The 17,702-nt window shown below is 35.9% G+C and overlaps 1 protein-coding gene across 1 annotated transcript; it reads right to left on the bottom strand.

The window, feature by feature from the left end:
- Positions 1-1,857: 1,857 nt before the first annotated feature.
- LOC120627116 (homeobox protein rough-like) lies at positions 1,858-17,646 on the bottom strand. Its single transcript, XM_039894974.1, has 4 exons — positions 17,343-17,646; positions 2,990-3,110; positions 2,492-2,605; positions 1,858-1,966 (listed from the first exon to the last, which is right to left on the bottom strand). Exons 1-4 carry the CDS (start codon positions 17,644-17,646, stop codon positions 1,858-1,860), a joined length of 648 nt encoding a protein of 215 aa, XP_039750908.1.
- Positions 17,647-17,702: the final 56 nt, after the last annotated feature.

Here is a 17,702-nt window from a genome sequence, read left to right as displayed (position 1 = left end):
TAATAAAACATTAAATAATAATAACATCTTTTATTTTTCCATCGAGACCCTTTACATTAATATCCTTTAGTATTTTGATATAGTTTTATTTCCGATCCTGTAAGTAACTACAATTTTTTTCTAACTAATACAGTGGTTAAGATTGACTAGCATAGTTAAAATAAAATTATTACCGATTTTATCAACTTGCCAATGGACACCCATTAACACAAATTAATACAAGAATAGACAAAAAAAACACTACTAAAACTAAATTTCTTATATATTTACACTTATATAATATGACATAGGTTTATTTTACCTTCTAGTTATTATAAATTTTAAGTATAACATAAAATAAAACAAATTTAGAAAAAGAACCTTCGAAGTTAATTCAAACATTAAATTCTACGCTTCGGTAGGGATTATCTCGATGTGTTTTTTTTTATATACATCTATGTATCAAATAGGCTTACGCTTGAAAAGTATAATGCTTGAAGGAAAGCAATGAAAGGTCTATAGTCGGATTATTAAATCACTGGAGTAAAGTAACGTTTACGGTTTTATCAGATTTGAATGGAAATAATGTGTTGTGGCAAAAAGATTCTTAAGTTATCGCAAACACATATTTTTAAATAAATCTGCTTTTATTGCAAAGTGACATTAGCAACTGTCAGTTCACTCCAGTCACGTTAGGTTAGGTTCAAAAATCTCGCGTTAGGCTATTCATATTCGCCTTTTAAGAAGGACCTGAAACATTCATTTTAGTTTAATTATTAGGTAACTTGCTATATATTTAATATTATTGTATATTCGTATCCGAAATGAGAATATTTTCTTAAGACTGCTCACGTATCTTTTATGGTGTACGGAACCCTATGAGCAATAGACCGGTGGTACAGGATATAAAGCTGCTTCGGCGTAAAGTGCCGCTTGAACTTATTAAGAATTCCAAGCAGTTTTTTGCCAGCAATTTTGGCTTGGATCCGATGCTTTCAATGCTGAAAACTTTACCAGTAGTTATAGTTTTTTTTTTTAATTCGTGGACTAAGCAGATGGCCCACCTGATGAAGTGGAAAACCATAGCCTATAACCAGAGCAACAACACAGAACATTTCTTCACATCGCTTGTAAGGAGCATGTCCTGCAACATGCCGCCCTGTGTCAATCAATTTGAGGTGTAGGTGTTAAGCCTCATGTGCGTTTTATTTCACCGGCAACCATGCCCTTCACACCGGAACACAGCATTGCAAAAATGCGGCTTGGCGGCAGAAATAAGCATGGCAATAGCACTTCCCCGGACGAGCTTAAATTTTAATGACCTGATGACCGCATTTCCAAAAGTGATAGGTATCAAAACGCATTAATACTTATGCACGGTCTCACACTCTATACAGTTCCGTTTCGTAAAAATTCCGAAACCAACCATATTTAATACTTTGTTTATTTATTTATTTTTTAATGTTGTTTTTGCAAGACTTAGAATCTGATGATGAAAGGAACATTTTATCATATATTCTTGGCAATGATCAATATACTATGACAAAAATTGGTTATTGCTTAACTAACAGGTTAACCTCTTAACTCGTAGACGAGTAGGGCTCGTTTTTAGAGGTACAATGAGATCTTACCCTCGGACCTTGTTGACTGACCTGACATACCAGTATACTTCAGCTCGTCCGAATAAAGATATAATTTTTTTAAATTTTTAAATTTTAGCAAAATTAAATTCATTTAATTTTTTTTTAGTATTCGAAGTAACTTTATAAATTAAGAATGATAAATTGTGGGTTTGCATTCATTGTTTTAGGCGGAGGTATGACTATTTACAAATTATTTATATTAAAATAAATAGTTCTAAAGCAACCCTAAAGCAGATTATTTGTCGAGGCTTGGTGAAGGATGCACAGGCAAACAGGGGCATGGCGGTGGTCCGTATGGGGCCGGGAACATCGGTGGGAAGAAACCGGTCGCTGCCGCTAGTTGTCTGAAAAGTGAAAAATGTTTCATTCAAAACGTATTTTCTATCGTTCAACGGCACCCGTCGGATTCTCCCACCAGGCGGTGTAAGAGGAATTCGTATTTGCTTGATAAAAAGATGAAAGGTTTTCCTCGTAGATAATGCGTATAGTATCGCGCTTGCCATAGCGTTCGTTCGTAAGACTCTTTCGCTGCTAAAACGCAATTAAACTCTTATATATATTATACATCTTCTTTGAGACCACTATGTAGAGCTCTCAGGCACGTAGGTTTCCTCACGATGGTTTAATTGCTTAAAACGCCCATAACTTCGAAACTAAAGAGACTATCACCGCAATACATTGCAAGTAACTTTAGATGCATTTTTAAATTCAGCCGCATTGTATTTTCTCGCACGGACTACGGGGAAAAAAGAAGGGGACCACGGCAGGGACCATGGGGAATAAACGAAAAAAATTAATTAATACATATTCAAGAAAAAAAGCAAATGTTGACACTAAACGTATTGCTGAACGTGTTACTACTGACTAACCTGTATTGCTGATCCAAGTGTGCCTTTTCTATTCTCTTATCTTTGGCTCTTCTATTCTGGAACCATATTTTCACTTGAGTTTCACTCAAAGAAAGAGCAGATGCAAGTTCACACCTGGAAAATATTTTCATCTCCTTTATAATTTTGTGTAAATGGAAGTACGAGATTAGCTCGCTCGCAATCGTAGTCGTTTTCGAGGAAATACTCGAAAATCTGTGTAAAATTGATCTTTTTTGCATTGCATTAAAGTTAAAATTTGCCTTCAATTCTTTAGATAGGACGTTTGTAAAAGATCAAAAGTACAGGATTTACGACTCGAAAACGAGTGCAATTAGGTCTTTACTTAGACGATATAGTACGATACTCGGAAACGACTGCGAACGAGCAAATCTTGTCCTAAGGCTACAGAGATTAAAATTCTTTTTTTTATTACTTTTTGAGAGCTAAATTACTTAACAATTTTTTTATTAGTAAACAACCAAACTTTGAACTGCTAACCTTCGTGCTCGAGCAACGTATTCGCCTCGCGCGTACTCCAGCTCAAGGCGCAACGTCTGATGTGCAGAGAACGTAGTGCGCTGTCGTCGTGGACGACTTTCCTTACGCCTCCTGCGAGCTACTGAAAGTAAAGAGTAAAGAAACTTTTTAAGTTAAATTTCTTACGTGGCGATTCGGTAACATACCTAATTGGGCCTGAATCAAAACTTCAAATTAACAATAACTTGTCGCACAGTATTGAACCTCGATTGATTCAGTCGCGAAAAGCATGCAAATACTTCTACTAATTTATATAGATATAGAGAATACCTACTCTCTGGATGCAAACCGATGTACTGAATAAATCTGGATAAACCTTTCGAGTGCACAGGCGTTATGTTATGTGTTGTGTTAACAATGCAGATGCGTTAGCAGCAATTTCTGTAGATTCTGGGATCTGTTATTTTTGACGTGACAACGTCTTATAATTCGATGGAGCCGGCTGGACGCACGAAAAAACATGACGTATACGGCGTTACCTCGCTCTGAGGCGTTCCATTCAAGGCTTGAAGTGCAAGCGAGAGCGCGGAACGAGCGACAAAGAGGCACAGTCGGCCTCCGCGTTCGACATCTGTCTCTCTCCTACTTGAGTGAGCAATGCGTCCGCGTGGACAGCTTCTATACAATAATACATTTACATGTTTTCGGCAAGGATGAAGTGCAGTGAAAAGTGAATGTGGTGTCAATTGTTTATAGCAACAATAATATCTATCAAACAAATAAAATTAAAATTTTCTTTTGAAAAATGCAACCATTCCATCAGTATTTTCTTACGACGTTGTCACGTTCTGTTTTTGAATCATCATACCTTTTCAGAACTTATATTAAAAAATAAACATTACCTACCAATTGGTTATCAATTAGTAGTATGTAAAAAAAAGTAATAAATTAATAATAAATGGGATTAAATAATAATAACTTAATAATTAATTAGATTTGCTCGCTCGCAGTCGTTTTCGAGTATCAAAATATATCGTCAAAGTAAATTGACCCAATGCCACTCGTGTTAATAATAAGTCTGTTGAAAAAATTATTATTAAAGCCCAAATCTCATCCAAGTTGGTAGTCCAAAAATTTTGGCATTGCCAAAGTAAGCAAAAACACCATAAAACCTACTGTAACCGAATAGGTAATCAGAAATGGTTAAAGTTGATCGACCTGACTTCTTTATCACAGTAACATTAATAAAATATAGGGACATTCAAGGCTTTATAGGTGTAGACTTGTCTATCTAAGGTTTCCCTACTGTTCCTGTAAACACAGGGAAGTGATTTGGTCCTGAGAACAGAGCTTGTAAGTCCTCTAGTTCCGCACCATATTGTCCCGGCTCCCGGAAGCGTCGAACGAAACCCCGCGGTGAATCACGATCATATTAAAAACTTTTTGTAACACAATATTCACGTACGATGTGATTATTATGATATGAATATATCGGGATCAGATTTCGCGATTTTACACCTGACAGAAAGGGGTCGGAGTTCGCGTGAATTTAATTTGATATAGCATAGTATGAGATATTTGCTATGTCGCGGTGGCGAACGAAAATAGTTCAACACAAACACTGGCCACACCTGGCATATTGGATAGAAGCAGGCGTTACTTTGCGGAAGTCCATGATATATTACGAAAATTAAGCTCAATTTGCTATACTCCGCGAAAAGCAGGAGAATCTGTATAGTGTAATTTATAATTTTTTCAATCCTTATACTCCACACCAAACAGATCTTCGGCACAGTGGTGTGCACTTTATACATGCACAAAATGTTTTTGCAAGTTCATCGGCCATATCGTTACCGATGATCCCCTTATGGCCAGGAACCCAACGTAGAATGACCCTGTTGGTTAGTGCCAGGGTATTCGGGAATTGTCTGCAGTTTTCTACCAGCTTTGAGTTTAGAACCTCAGAAGATAGAGCAGAAAGTGCTGCGTGACTATCCGAATGGATATAAATAGTTTTGTTTTTGTGGTCCTTTAGCAGACAGGTTTCCGCACATTCAATTATTGCGAAGACCTCTGCTTGGAATATGGAGGCTCCCCGGTTTCCAGGTGATCCGGTTTTCAAGCCAGTCAATACGATTTGGAATTTCCACAGTATATTGACTGAGGAAGTTAAGTTTTTGAGTTATTGAGTTGAGGATAGTTAGGTTACATAAATATTTAATTTTAATTGTTGTAATGTGGATAAAATCGCGGAGGTACGCTTGTTGATTCTTTCAAATTAGCTATGGATTTAAATATAATCTGTGTACCTATTATATTTCTGACTGAATGGTTGTCTGCTTTGTATTTTATACCTATATAAGTATTCTTTCAGGAGGAAAAAAAATATCGTTCATCTAAGTTATTAAAATATTTGGAATGAAATACTGGTACTGTATAAAAATAAACAGAATTATTTTTATTAATTATTATCTTTTTATCATTCATATTTCCTCCTAGGTAAACACTATAAAAAATATTGAACTCGAGGACTTCTAGAATGTCAAACATTGCAAAAAAAAAAAAATTAAATTGTTTTCTTTAAATTTATTAATGAGGGACTAAATAGGTATATGGCAATAGTGATGGTTAGTAGGAAACCGTTGCCTATAACCGTAGCAATAGCGCTTATAAACGCCGTACAAGGATCACGTCCTACACAGTGCTGCCCTGTGACCATGGTACTGAGGCGTATGTGATAAGTTTAATGTGCCTATAATTACACCGGAACTAGGCACTTCATATCGAAACACAGCATTGCAATAATGCTGTTGCCGGCAGAAATACCTAAGCATGGCGGTAGTAAGATCTGTCACCAAAAGTACCAGGTACTACTAATATCGTAAATTGCAACGTTGCATATGAGCTGTGATAGCCCAATGGGTAGGACTTCCACTTCACTTTCGGGGAGGCGAGTTCGAATCCCAGCACGGACCACTAACTTTCCTAAGCGATTTAAGCAATTACAATATCACTTGCTTCAACGGTGAAGGAAAAAATCGTGTGGAAACCTAAGTACCTGGGAGCTCTCCGTAATGTTCTCAAAGGTGTGTGAAGTCCAATCCCCACTGGGCCAGCGTGGTTGGACTACGGTCTTATGCCCTTCTCATTGTGGTCGGAGACTCGTGCCCTCGAGTTGGCCGATAGTTAATGTGTTGATATGATGATAATGAAGAAGTAGAAGAAGAAACACTTTGTTGCACGAAAAAATAATATAGGAAAAGAAACAGTAAGGAGTATACAGTACACAATGTAGACATGCAAAGGCGGCCTTATTGCTGCAAGCAATCTCTTACAGGCAACCTTTGTAGATAGGACTTACTTTTATATTTACATATTATACGTAATATGTAAATATAAAATATACATACTATATATAAATATATAACAAACAATATATATATAAGTAATATATAATGATATTGAAATTGATTCTGGTCATGCCACGGTCTTAAGCAGTCACAATAAACGTTTCTATTTTATGGTCTATATAAGCACTCGAATACGGATAGGTTAAACTTCTACAAAAGCACCAGGTAACATTTATATTGAGTGCGGAAAACTGATGAAAACTCGGACAAAGGTTCTGTATTCTGTAGGACAATAGTTCGCATGATCAGTGTCGTTAAAAGGTACGGTGCGTGAGAGATTTCTACAGAATGTGTTTATTGTACGAGTATGGCCAGCCTAATGACGCACATGATAATGTATTTATCCACCAATTTGTAACAGAAACTCTCCTTACAATTCTCCGTTTCAAGCGTGATTGCTCATTTAGACGCGTTTATTAAATACCTATACACAATCTCGGGTCTTACTTGTGTGTGTAGTCCATCGTTCACTATTATAATAGAATTAGCGGATTACCGCGACTTCGTCCGCGTACATTTTTTATTTTTATTTTTTTATTCCACTACAAATAAGCCCTTGACTGCAATCTCACCTGCCGGTAAGATGGTAATGGCAGGGCTAACCAGGGGTTTGGCAGTTATATTAAAGCCATACACTTATCGGTTTCTACGCGACATAGTACCGGAACGCTTCTTCGCTTAGCGGCACGTCTTTGTCGGTAAGGTGGTAACTAGCCACGGCAGAAGCCCCCCACCCTACTAGACCAGAGAAAATTCAGAAATTATAAATTCGCAGAACCCGGGAATGTCCCACTTGAATCCACAGCGCTCACCGATACAAACATTCTTCCTCTATTGTACACTGTATTTCAACCCTATGCGTCGCGTCACCCGTATTTAGTATTACTTCGTTTGCTTGGCTCCTAAATTGAATAGCAATTAATGCAGAAAAAATGTTTTTTAAATTGTAGTAGGCAATATTTCTTGAGTCTTAATAGTCTGTAGAGGCCATTATTCCAGCAGTGAGTCCACTGCTCTTTCCACTGCCTCTCGACTCTCGTAAGTTACCTATCCTGGTAACCTGAAAAATGATGAACTTTTATGCAAACTTTCAATTTCTCGTTAATTTAAAGTTAAGAGTATCTTAACGTGACCAAATCAGAAAAAAGGACATCCGTAGAAGAACTAGAGTTACCGACATAGCTCAAAGAGTCGCGAAGCTGAAGTGTTAATGGGCAGGACACATAGCTTGGAGAACCGATGGACGTTGTAGTCTTAAGGTGCTGGAATGGTGACCCCGCACCGGTAAACGTAGCGTAGGTCGGCCCCCAACGAGGTGGACGGACGTCATCAGGCCCATGGATTGTGGAACTTTGTAGGGAGTCCAGCAGTAGACGTCAATTGGTTGAATTGATTTGAAGTCCCTGAGTTTTTTTTGTCTGTTTGTATTTTGTTGATCCAAAGAGGAACAGTAACACTTAATAACACTAAGTTGGCTAATCATAATTATTTATTTATACTGGATTTTCGCAAGCACTTAGAAAACTTTACTAAGAGTAATCTAGGCTTTAATTGTCCGCTTGTAACATAGGTACTCCGAAAGCGAGTAGTTTTTAACATTTTTTTTTTTTAACAATTTGAAGTCGCGGGAAGTAGTTTTCGAATAAATATAATAAGAGGTGGGTATGGGAGCCGTCAGCTGTGGCAAAGCATGTGTATTAGATTCACAGCGAGGGCGTAATCTGGCTGAGTTGTCACATTCAATTATCGCGCGCCCAATCGAGCTGAAAGTGAGCGACATCGATTTAATTTTATGAGCTAGAATAAATTACAACAATAGTCGGTTTTAGATAGAAGCAATTATAAGTTACTTTGCGGAAGTCCATGATAGTATAAGTGGGTTAATTTATCTACTAGTCTGCCAAAACGGTACAAATCTGTGTGGTGTAAATTATGACTGACTTAAATTTCGTCGAGATCGATACAGTAGTTTAGCGAAATATAGGTAACAAACAAGAAACAAACAATTTTCACTTAAGTTTGTTAATTGTTAAAAAATGTGTTGAAATAAATACATTAAGTTATCCTTTTTTTTAGCGTAGATACGCAAAATAAAGGATAACTTCGCAGGCATCTGTTAGTCTTAAAGTCCATATGAACATGTCCATTCCGTGTTCCCCCAAACACTTTTGTTATCCGCGATTAAAAAATGATTGTGATTAATCAACTACGCTTACAAAGCGATAATAGAGCGTGTACATTTGGGGTTGCCTCCCTTAATATTCATTATATCTATCCCCTAAATCCTAATTACAGATTCGTTCGACCGTTTCCCATCGAGATGAGAAAATACACCTGACTTGTTTGTTTTTTGTTCTGAATACTCCTCGCTAAGATATTGATATTGCGAATGTTTGCTTCAGTGAGTTTCAATGGAACGCTAGTGTTCTGTGGAAATTTCAACGATAGGTATAGGAATTACTTCGAACAATCAATAGTTGTATACTTACTCTATAGGATAAACTATAATAGACTTTAAATTTGTTTACAAAACTGTTCTAGTTAGTTGGTCATGATTTTCTATATGTACCTATAGTTACATGGACTTTTACATATATGCAATAGAAGGTTCAGATCTGTAAACGATATAGACTTTAAAATATAGCATTTATTTTTTCAATTCTTAGTTGGACAGCATTTTCTATAAGTATTTTTAACTGAACTATTTCCTAAAATAATGGGTGGTAGCGGTATGTGGTGGTAGATAAATTCAGATCAGTAGGCTAAACTACGATTTTAAATTATTGCTTTTTTTTTTTAAATTACTGTGTTAGTCATCATTTTTTATTAGGTAGGAAGTATTTACAAGAACTATTTTCATTTTCAACTTTTTTTTTACCGTTTTACCTAAACTTGGAGGAAATAATTCAATTTAAATATTTTTTTTTAAATGCATATGAAAATTTCGGAATCGACCGGAATTGCAACTCTCTGTATCTATCGATCTTTAATTTAAAAAAAAAAACATATTTCTTGTTGTTTCTTTTTACAAATTTCCGAGATAGTGAAGGAAAATAGCATGAATGAGAGTTCTCCATAATATTCTCAAAAGGTGTGAAAATGTCTTAATCCTAAAGAACACTAGAAACTTTTCACAGACGATAATATGAAGGTATATGTAGAGCGAACTAAAATCAATATTGCAATTGATTTGAAGTACATTTAAGTACTAGATTTTTCAATGCTACACAAACAGTTATAAAAGCGTGTATGCTACGGATAGAATACGTGGATTTCAATATTTGAATTAATATCAGATCGGTTTTTTGGCGAATAGACCCCTGAGCTGAGGGAGAAAAAATAAATTTTAAGATTTTTTTTGTCAATAATAATAATTAAAACAGGCTTTAGAAATGCATTACGTACTGTTTCTTTGACTCATCTGTAAACCGAAATCCTAATAGTTTATGAGTAAACCACTGCCACAGAATTATTAAAAGAAATCAGGTACCGCCCTAACATCACATGCAAAATAAAAATCATTTGACTCCCGTAACTTATAGGTAGTATAGGTATTATTCGCGTGTTGGTCTTTTATCTTTTATTGGGTTGTCATAAGTACAAACTTAGAATACTTTGAATTCGTTTGTATGGAAAAATAAATATGCATTTTTAACTTAATATTTTGGCAACTAAATATATAAATGCATAATGCTTAAATTTTTTTTAGTAGTTCTGTTACACGTTGTATATTCTGAAAATTAAAGCAAAATAATTGTTCACTTAAAATATATAACTACTAAATGCCCTCGTAATATAGGATAAAAAAAACCCCATTCTTTGAGCAGTGTCGCCGTGGGATCGGACACGTGCGTTCATCCCGCCAGAAACATAACATTGTGATTTGCATTAGCCGCAATTCGTGCTCGTTTTACAACATATTTGAGCAGACGCGCATTAGAGAGACGTAGCCATCCAGCCGGCACTAAACCTACTAGCAACATTTAAATTGATATCAATTGGAATTATTGATTGCGAATTTGAAATTGTTATACAAAGGTACCTACTTGTACCTTGTATGTAAAATAAGAGACTCATTTCGCTGTAGTGATTTCAATGACAAACGTAGATAATTTCTATAAGCTGTGACGATCTATGTAGGTATTCCAAAGGACGAATAAGAAACCAAAATATCAATATCATTAAATCTATATTATTCCCGTTCGGCTTCACCTAATAATCGTTGAAAATCGACACTCCAAATTGTGGACGATAATATCGATGATAAAGACCCTAGAACTAAGGCGTTTCAAATAAGTAGGTCCGGTTATACGAACGTGTCAACGTTTGTAACCTTGAGTAAGCACTATGCATCTTTTAAATGCAAGCACCGGTGAGTATGTTACTGTAATGACAACAGAAGCTGTATTAACTCTGTGTAAGTAGGTAAATCTTATCTTTCAAACCACCGGTGGCTGAATAAAATAATCCTCTAAACTCTCGTCGTTTCGTACAGCCCTGGGTGGCAACCTTGGTCAAGCATATTTCTCCATTTGAGGCGGTCCAAAGCTGCTTCTTTCCAGCTCCGAACTCCCAAAACCCTCATATCCCTCTCAACTAGATCACTCCAACTCTGACCCCTCGTCCGACCGGTCGTCCTCGGCCTCCGTGCCCACCATCAACCTTTTTGGGGCTCTCGGGCCCTCCATGCTCTGCCCATTTCATTCTAAACAGTTTAATAGTTTTGGCTCCAATTAGACCTGGTTGTAAGTTTTGATACTGCTCAATATAGTAGCGGGATAACCTGATGGCACCTAACCTTTGGCACTCCTTTGTGGTTTCCAGTTTCTAAGCATAATCGCGCGTACAGAAACACTTTTTTTTTTCAATACAAAAAAGTTTACAAAGAGATACTTAGTATAGATAGCATCCGAAAACCAGCCGGTTTGTTATTATATGTTCAAAGAGTTAAAATAGGTATTAATAACAAAACATGGCTTGTCGGGACGTCTAAGGAAGAATGGCAAGTGGTAACTAGTCACGACCGAAGTCTCTGTGAGCAAAATGTCTAACAGCAAGCCGAGATCGAAATTGTATGTGTTTTACTAACTTATGTATATCTGAGTAGGACAGTACATACTTACTCTTTGAGTCGCTAATTTCCTTTTCATTTTCACGGAATATTGTTCCGTAATAGTTATAAGAGTTGAACAATGAGTTTTATAGCTGTGTAGTATAACATTGCTCGCAATTTTCATACGAGGGTGGGTTTGAATGGGACGCGGCTTGCTTCTATAGCGAAGCATCGAAACGTGGTGTTGTAATCGCATCAAGCGACGCCGAAGCTGCCTGTCGCTTCGCCTTCCGCATCTACAAACTGGAAACCCAGACGTTTTTAAACGACGCGAAAAACCATTATCATTTCATTTTCAGACGAACGACAATAGGTACCTATTACTGGTTCTCATAAGCTTAATCTATTGTTTTGGTCAGCGAAACAATTGTTATAATAATAATTATGGATAGCGTATTTTGATACTTCTATTATAATTTGTTTTGTATTTCAGATTTATTGCATAGCTATATGCATAGTGTGCCATGTGCAAGCTTTGAAATTAGGCGTGTATTGAGGTTTGCTGCCAAAGCAACGTGTAGTGCCTTGCAACGCCTTTTTTACATTATAGTATAAAGTACTACGTAATCGATAAAAAACGTGGATTTGAATTACTGCTCTAACCAACTCTTCTAATGATTTTAAATGACAATGTGAAGTGGTGATAACAAAAGAAACACCCAGCTAGGTTTTTTGTAGTTTTTCTTCTTAGACCAGGACGCGTTTGGAATCCTCGCAGCTTTAGTTTTAAGTTTACGATTATGGTTTTCTCTCTCATCTCGCTACCGTGTAATTATCATGTAATTTACGCATCAAAAGTGCCACATATGGGCCTACTTGAATAAAGATATTTTTGACTTTGTCTTTGACTTTTCTAGAACGTTCTTAAGTACCTTGAATACATCGTTTCTTTGGCCTGTATTAGTACCTAAACAAACATCTATCTAAGAACAGGTCCTCAAATTACGGTCAATCTTTGATTAATACCGTTCTTAAGAACCTGTTCGTAATTCGATGTCGGCTTATTCTATCGAGGGTAGGAAAAAGAAATATATATAAGATGACATAAATTAGTCAGTGCTTTTGTGCATGTATGAAGTGCATGCAACTGCCTACGATCTTGAAAATTATCCGTTAATCTTTTCTGGTGTCACCACCTGGTGATAGCATCGGATTTTCTTAGCGTCGGCATCCCTTCGGAGGGACAGATTTCGATCCTCAGAACGCACCTCTGATTTTTAAAGTTGTACCTATGCGTTTTTAATTTCAAACTTCAACCGCTTTAGTACTGAAGAAAAATATCGTAAGGAAACCTGCAGGCCTGAGAATTCTCCGCCTTCGCCCAGTCTAAACGGCCTAACCCTACTTATTCTGATTTCTGAGAGGAAATCCGTGCTCTGCAGTGTCGTACACTGCAGAGCACGGATTACGCTTAAGAAAAAAATTGAGAACCAGGTTCTTATCTCGATGTAAGTTACATACAATACAGACCTACGAGCAATGAAAAGTAGCGGGAAATCTATGCTTAAGACCAAACTTGAGAACCTGTTCTTAGTTCGTTGTCGGTTTATACTGCGAGTGTCACAGATTGGACAATATTTCCCGGGATTTGTAAAAATAGACGGTTTAGTTTATAAGCAGGTATGAACCTGCGTGCTTTTAAAAGAAAATATGAATGCGAAAACTATAAAATTTTTCCCTGATTTTATTTGTAAAGGAAAACGTCCGGCAAAGAGTTGAGTAAGCGGGGATTAAGTAGGTATCTCCCGCAGAAGCTTATCTGAACCATCGCTATTATACTTATTCAAAGTATTTTTTCTAGTGATATTTTATTTGCAAGAACATGAGATATAGAATCCTTTTGATCTCGTTTTCTTTAGAGGACGATGACCGAGATTCTGTCTGTAAGAAATTTCCTGAAAAATATCTTATGCTTACCTATCCGTTTATTCTAAACTTTTTAAGTTGATGAAAAGAATAAGCCAAGGAAATATACTCTTTAGATTTGACGATTATTTTTCTCTGTTATTGCTTATATCTACCTACATAAAATATTTTAACTACTTTAAAAAATCAAAATTCTTTTATTTCAAGTACCTAGACCTAATATAAGCACTTTTGAAACGTCAAGTCTGTCTGTGTGTAGTGACTACCACCGATTCGGAAGGCAGATTCTACCGAGAAGAAGCCGGCAAGAAACTCAGCAGTTGCTCTTTTCCAAAATCGACAATTTACATTTTACATTTTAAAATTAATTTTTCTATCTTGTGAGAGATGATAGTGGAGCCGTATGCTTCCAAGCAACCTTGTCATTTAGAAATTCATCAACATTTCGGCATCGACGGTAGGAGAGCCGTAGCTTAATTGGACAAAGCGCTCAGGCCGCGATTGCCAGAGAGTCGCAGGTTCCAATCCTATCGGTTTCAAAATTTTTATATACATTTTAAATTTATAAAAGAGAAATTCATCAATTGTATAGTAACCTCGCTGTAATAAATGTGTTTAACACATTCTTTAAACTTGTGCATTATAAGGTCCAAAATTACCTTAGGAATCATATTATAAAATCGTATACCTACTCAATCCCACAAATGACTTCTGTACCTTCCGCCGACGATATGCAGATGTCACTAATTTATGACCATTTCTTGTAAGTCGACTGTTTATAAATCCCATATCCCTTTTGTTAATAAGGATAGACTAATACATATGTTGTCTTACAAATACTATATTGTACTAATTTATATATTTGTATAATTTTAAATCTTATTTATTGCACCACCTACCTCTTTTCTGTTTTTTCCTTTTACGCCATTGGTTGCCTGGAAGAAATCGCTATGTAGCGATAAGGCCACCAAATTGTACTCTCTTTATATGTATTTATGTCTTTGTAACTACTTTTTTTTTTCTTTGGTGTACAATAAAAGTGTATTCATTCATTGTACTTATAAGTTCTACCTAACGAAAAAGATTATTTTAGGATTTCTTTATCAAAATGGTAAAACTCACCCTGCGACATTGTTCGTTTGTCACGAATAATTCGGAGTAGGTATGCAAAGAGAAAACTAAAAAAAAAAAATTTTAGGTAGGAAGGTACGGGAAAAAAACCATGTCGCTGGCTTCCCAGAGAATAAAAAACTTAAAATTGGATTCGCAGATATATTGTGGTATTTATGCAAGAACTGCAAGTGAAGATTATAAATAGGTTTTTTTTGTCGCGTTTTCGTTTTTTGTTTACACCATATCCTTTATTTCGGAAGTTGGCAAAGCAAAAAAATGAGGATAAACAATTATCGTTATTTATTTTGTTACGAGTAGATACCTACATCAATCATAGGAATTTAAGTAAGTACTTGAAAACTGTTGAACGTCAGGATAGCTCATGAAGTGTTGGAAAACTGGTGAAATATCCTCCAAATAATATAGTATCCGTGCCCCGCGACTTAATCGCATAAACTACCAACCTACCATGACCAACTTTGGACGTTTGAAAGAGTACTTACCATATTATCAACAATGTAATCGATAGTAATCGTTAAATTAAAGATTCAAAATCTTACATACTTTTGTTTGCCTCGTTTGCAGAAGGTTTACCAATACAAGTCGTACTAAGTATGTTTTATCGGTCACTCTCTCAAATTTGACATTATGTGGCATGCATGTGTAAGTTAAGTCATAAGTAAAGGATTTCTGCCGTCCGCTGAGATGTTCTGTCCCCTATATCCAATGATATTCACGAGGACTACATATAAGTCTATTATACTTACACGAAATTTATGCATCATCCATTCAACCATTCCAATAAAAAAGATTTATATAAATCGGTTTAGATATAGCGGAGTACTGGTGAAAAACCAAACCGAAACGTTAATTCCCTATCTTGAACAGACGATTCGAGTAAAAACAACCAGTAACCAAACCAGTAAGTAAGTGTACCAAATTGTAATGAAATCCGTTCAGTAGTTTCTACCTGATGCACGGACAAACAGACAGACAAACAAAAATTAAATAACAATGTTAACTAAGCTTCCCTTGATTTTAATTTTTAAGAAATATATAAGGTACCTAACGTGTTACATTATATATTACTATTATATATTTTTATTGTATTTAATACCAACTAGAAATAAATATTGGGGCGTAGTAAAGTAATGCCACGTTGCGGACATCCGTGATATACAATGAACATTATGTAAGCTTATATATGCTACAATCTGCGCAAACCAGGAAACCAATTTATGAGATGTTGACTTATGAATTCTAAGTCCTCTTAGCAATTGTGTGCAAAGTCAACATTATTTGAGGATACTCCGGTGTCGGAGAGAAACGTGTAGAGAGTGATGAAGATTTTTTTTTTCCTAATTCAAAGATCGCTATTAAGCCTTTATGTTTCTGTTTTTGTTATATTTTATATATGTTAATGTTGTGGTATACAAATAAAGAGTTTAATAATAAGATAAGATCTGTGATGTGGGGTATAAATATTGAAGAAATTATAAATGGCACAGTTTGAAATCCGCAAAAACCTTAATGTTCGTAGTAGAAAGAACAATTAATAAACGCAATAACGAGATAAATACTTTAGTATTGCTGTAAATATAATAGCCGATTGACTTTATATTTCGATAATTATTTCAATTTAATACCAAAGGCCGTCTCAAAAAAAGGGTGATGACACATGGACGGACCGGACGTCGGATGGACGGATAGAGAACAGAGAAATACGGTTTTTTTTTTTGGGAACACTTGAATTAAGAACCCCACAGACGATGTCGATTTGACATATACTTAGAGCATCAGACAACAGGAATTATCATTGTTAACATTTCATTGTTACTACTTAGTCCAGTCTTAGTTAATAGTCCGGTGTTTCTTTAATTCCCCTAATATGAAATATTCACAGTAGCGTATCCTATTTACAGTAACATTGAAACATCCTCGTCTTCCACAACCGGCGGAAGGATTTCTTGACTGATATGTGTGATTTAGGGTTCCGTAGCTCAAAAGGAAAGTCAAAAGCCAAAGTCAAATAAATAATGGCATAAATTAAAAATGTGCGCATTCAAAGAATTACACAAAAAGGTTTGTTTCTACGCGAATAATTTAACGTCGTTTCTTTTGTTACTGTACTGCAAATGGCAACACTGATTCCCTTTCCTTTTTGAATTGCAATATTCTATTACAATCCAATATTAATACCATTGTGAATTCAGTAGATCACGAACTTTTGGAACAATGAAATTATAATTGCATAGTTGCAAAAATGACAAATCATGTAAAATAGCAGACTCGTAGCACAGGTATAGTCAGTTTCAAAAAGCTATCCTAACAACAATTATGCCCTAATAAAAAGTAAATAAATTATATAGGCTTTTCATTAATGGCGTTAAAAGCCTATCTGCAGCCTAATGACAGTTTGTTACACGTTCCTGCTAGTCGTTCATTGGCGTATGGCCATTCTTTTACGGTAAAGGTGGTTAACCTATGGAATGAGCTGTCGAGGGAAATAAGACAGTCCAAATCATTAAATATCTTTAAATCGCGGTTAAAAGGTTATTTTTCTGTCCAGTATGTCGATAATATCTATGAAATTTTATGTGTATGTTTAAATGGTTTATATGTAGTATTTGTATGTATTGTACATGTAATGTATATAATTAGTATATTTGGGTATTGCACTATCCCGTTTTATATTATATGTTTCTTCAACCATATGTTTTATATTATCTTTTATTTTGTTGACCTTCTTCTTCTTCTACTTAGTAGCAACTAAGTAGACCCTGCTTACTTGTATTCCGTTTATGGCAACTTCTTTAAGTAGGTATATAAAAAATAATATGTACCTACTGATAAAAATTGATTTTGAACTTACGGAAAGCTGCAAGACCAGCACCGAAGGCCAACTGCTGGTGTGGTAAGAGGACAGGGCGCGGACAAAGCGGCAAAGGATGTGGAGGCTGCCACACCGGCGAGACTTGAACACTCTGTCTACCCTCACTCTCGCCAATTTCCACGTCAGAGGACGACTCACTCTCAGAGCCCTGACTCTCTTTTGCTTTAGCCTTTGGCTGTTCAAGGTGCCCGTATATTCGTGCAAAGAATTTACGCGGTGACGAGGGCCTAGGCGTTTGTATTGTTGTCGTTTTTGTCTTGTCTGCGTAATTAATTTCACTCATTGCTGATATTTTATTTAAATTTATAAGACTAAAAATACCAGCGAATAAAAAAGGTT

Source organism: Pararge aegeria, chromosome 10 (genome assembly GCF_905163445.1).
Source record: "Pararge aegeria chromosome 10, ilParAegt1.1, whole genome shotgun sequence".
NCBI classification, from domain to species: domain Eukaryota; kingdom Metazoa; phylum Arthropoda; class Insecta; order Lepidoptera; family Nymphalidae; genus Pararge; species Pararge aegeria.
The sequence above is the reverse complement of the archived record's forward strand: the minus strand, read 5'-3'. Positions and strand labels throughout refer to the sequence as shown.

Excerpts from the sequence above, each read along its gene's own strand:
- LOC120627116 (XM_039894974.1), bottom strand. The coding sequence starts at position 17,646 with ATGAGTGAAATTAATTACGCAGACAAGACAAAAACGACAACAATACAA. Across the intron at positions 2,606-2,989 it reads TACGTTGCTCGAGCACGAAG|GTGTGAACTTGCATCTGCTC; the intron begins GTTAGCAGTTCA and ends AATATTTTCCAG. Across the intron at positions 1,967-2,491 it reads CACTTGGATCAGCAATACAG|ACAACTAGCGGCAGCGACCG; the intron begins GTTAGTCAGTAG and ends TTCACTTTTCAG.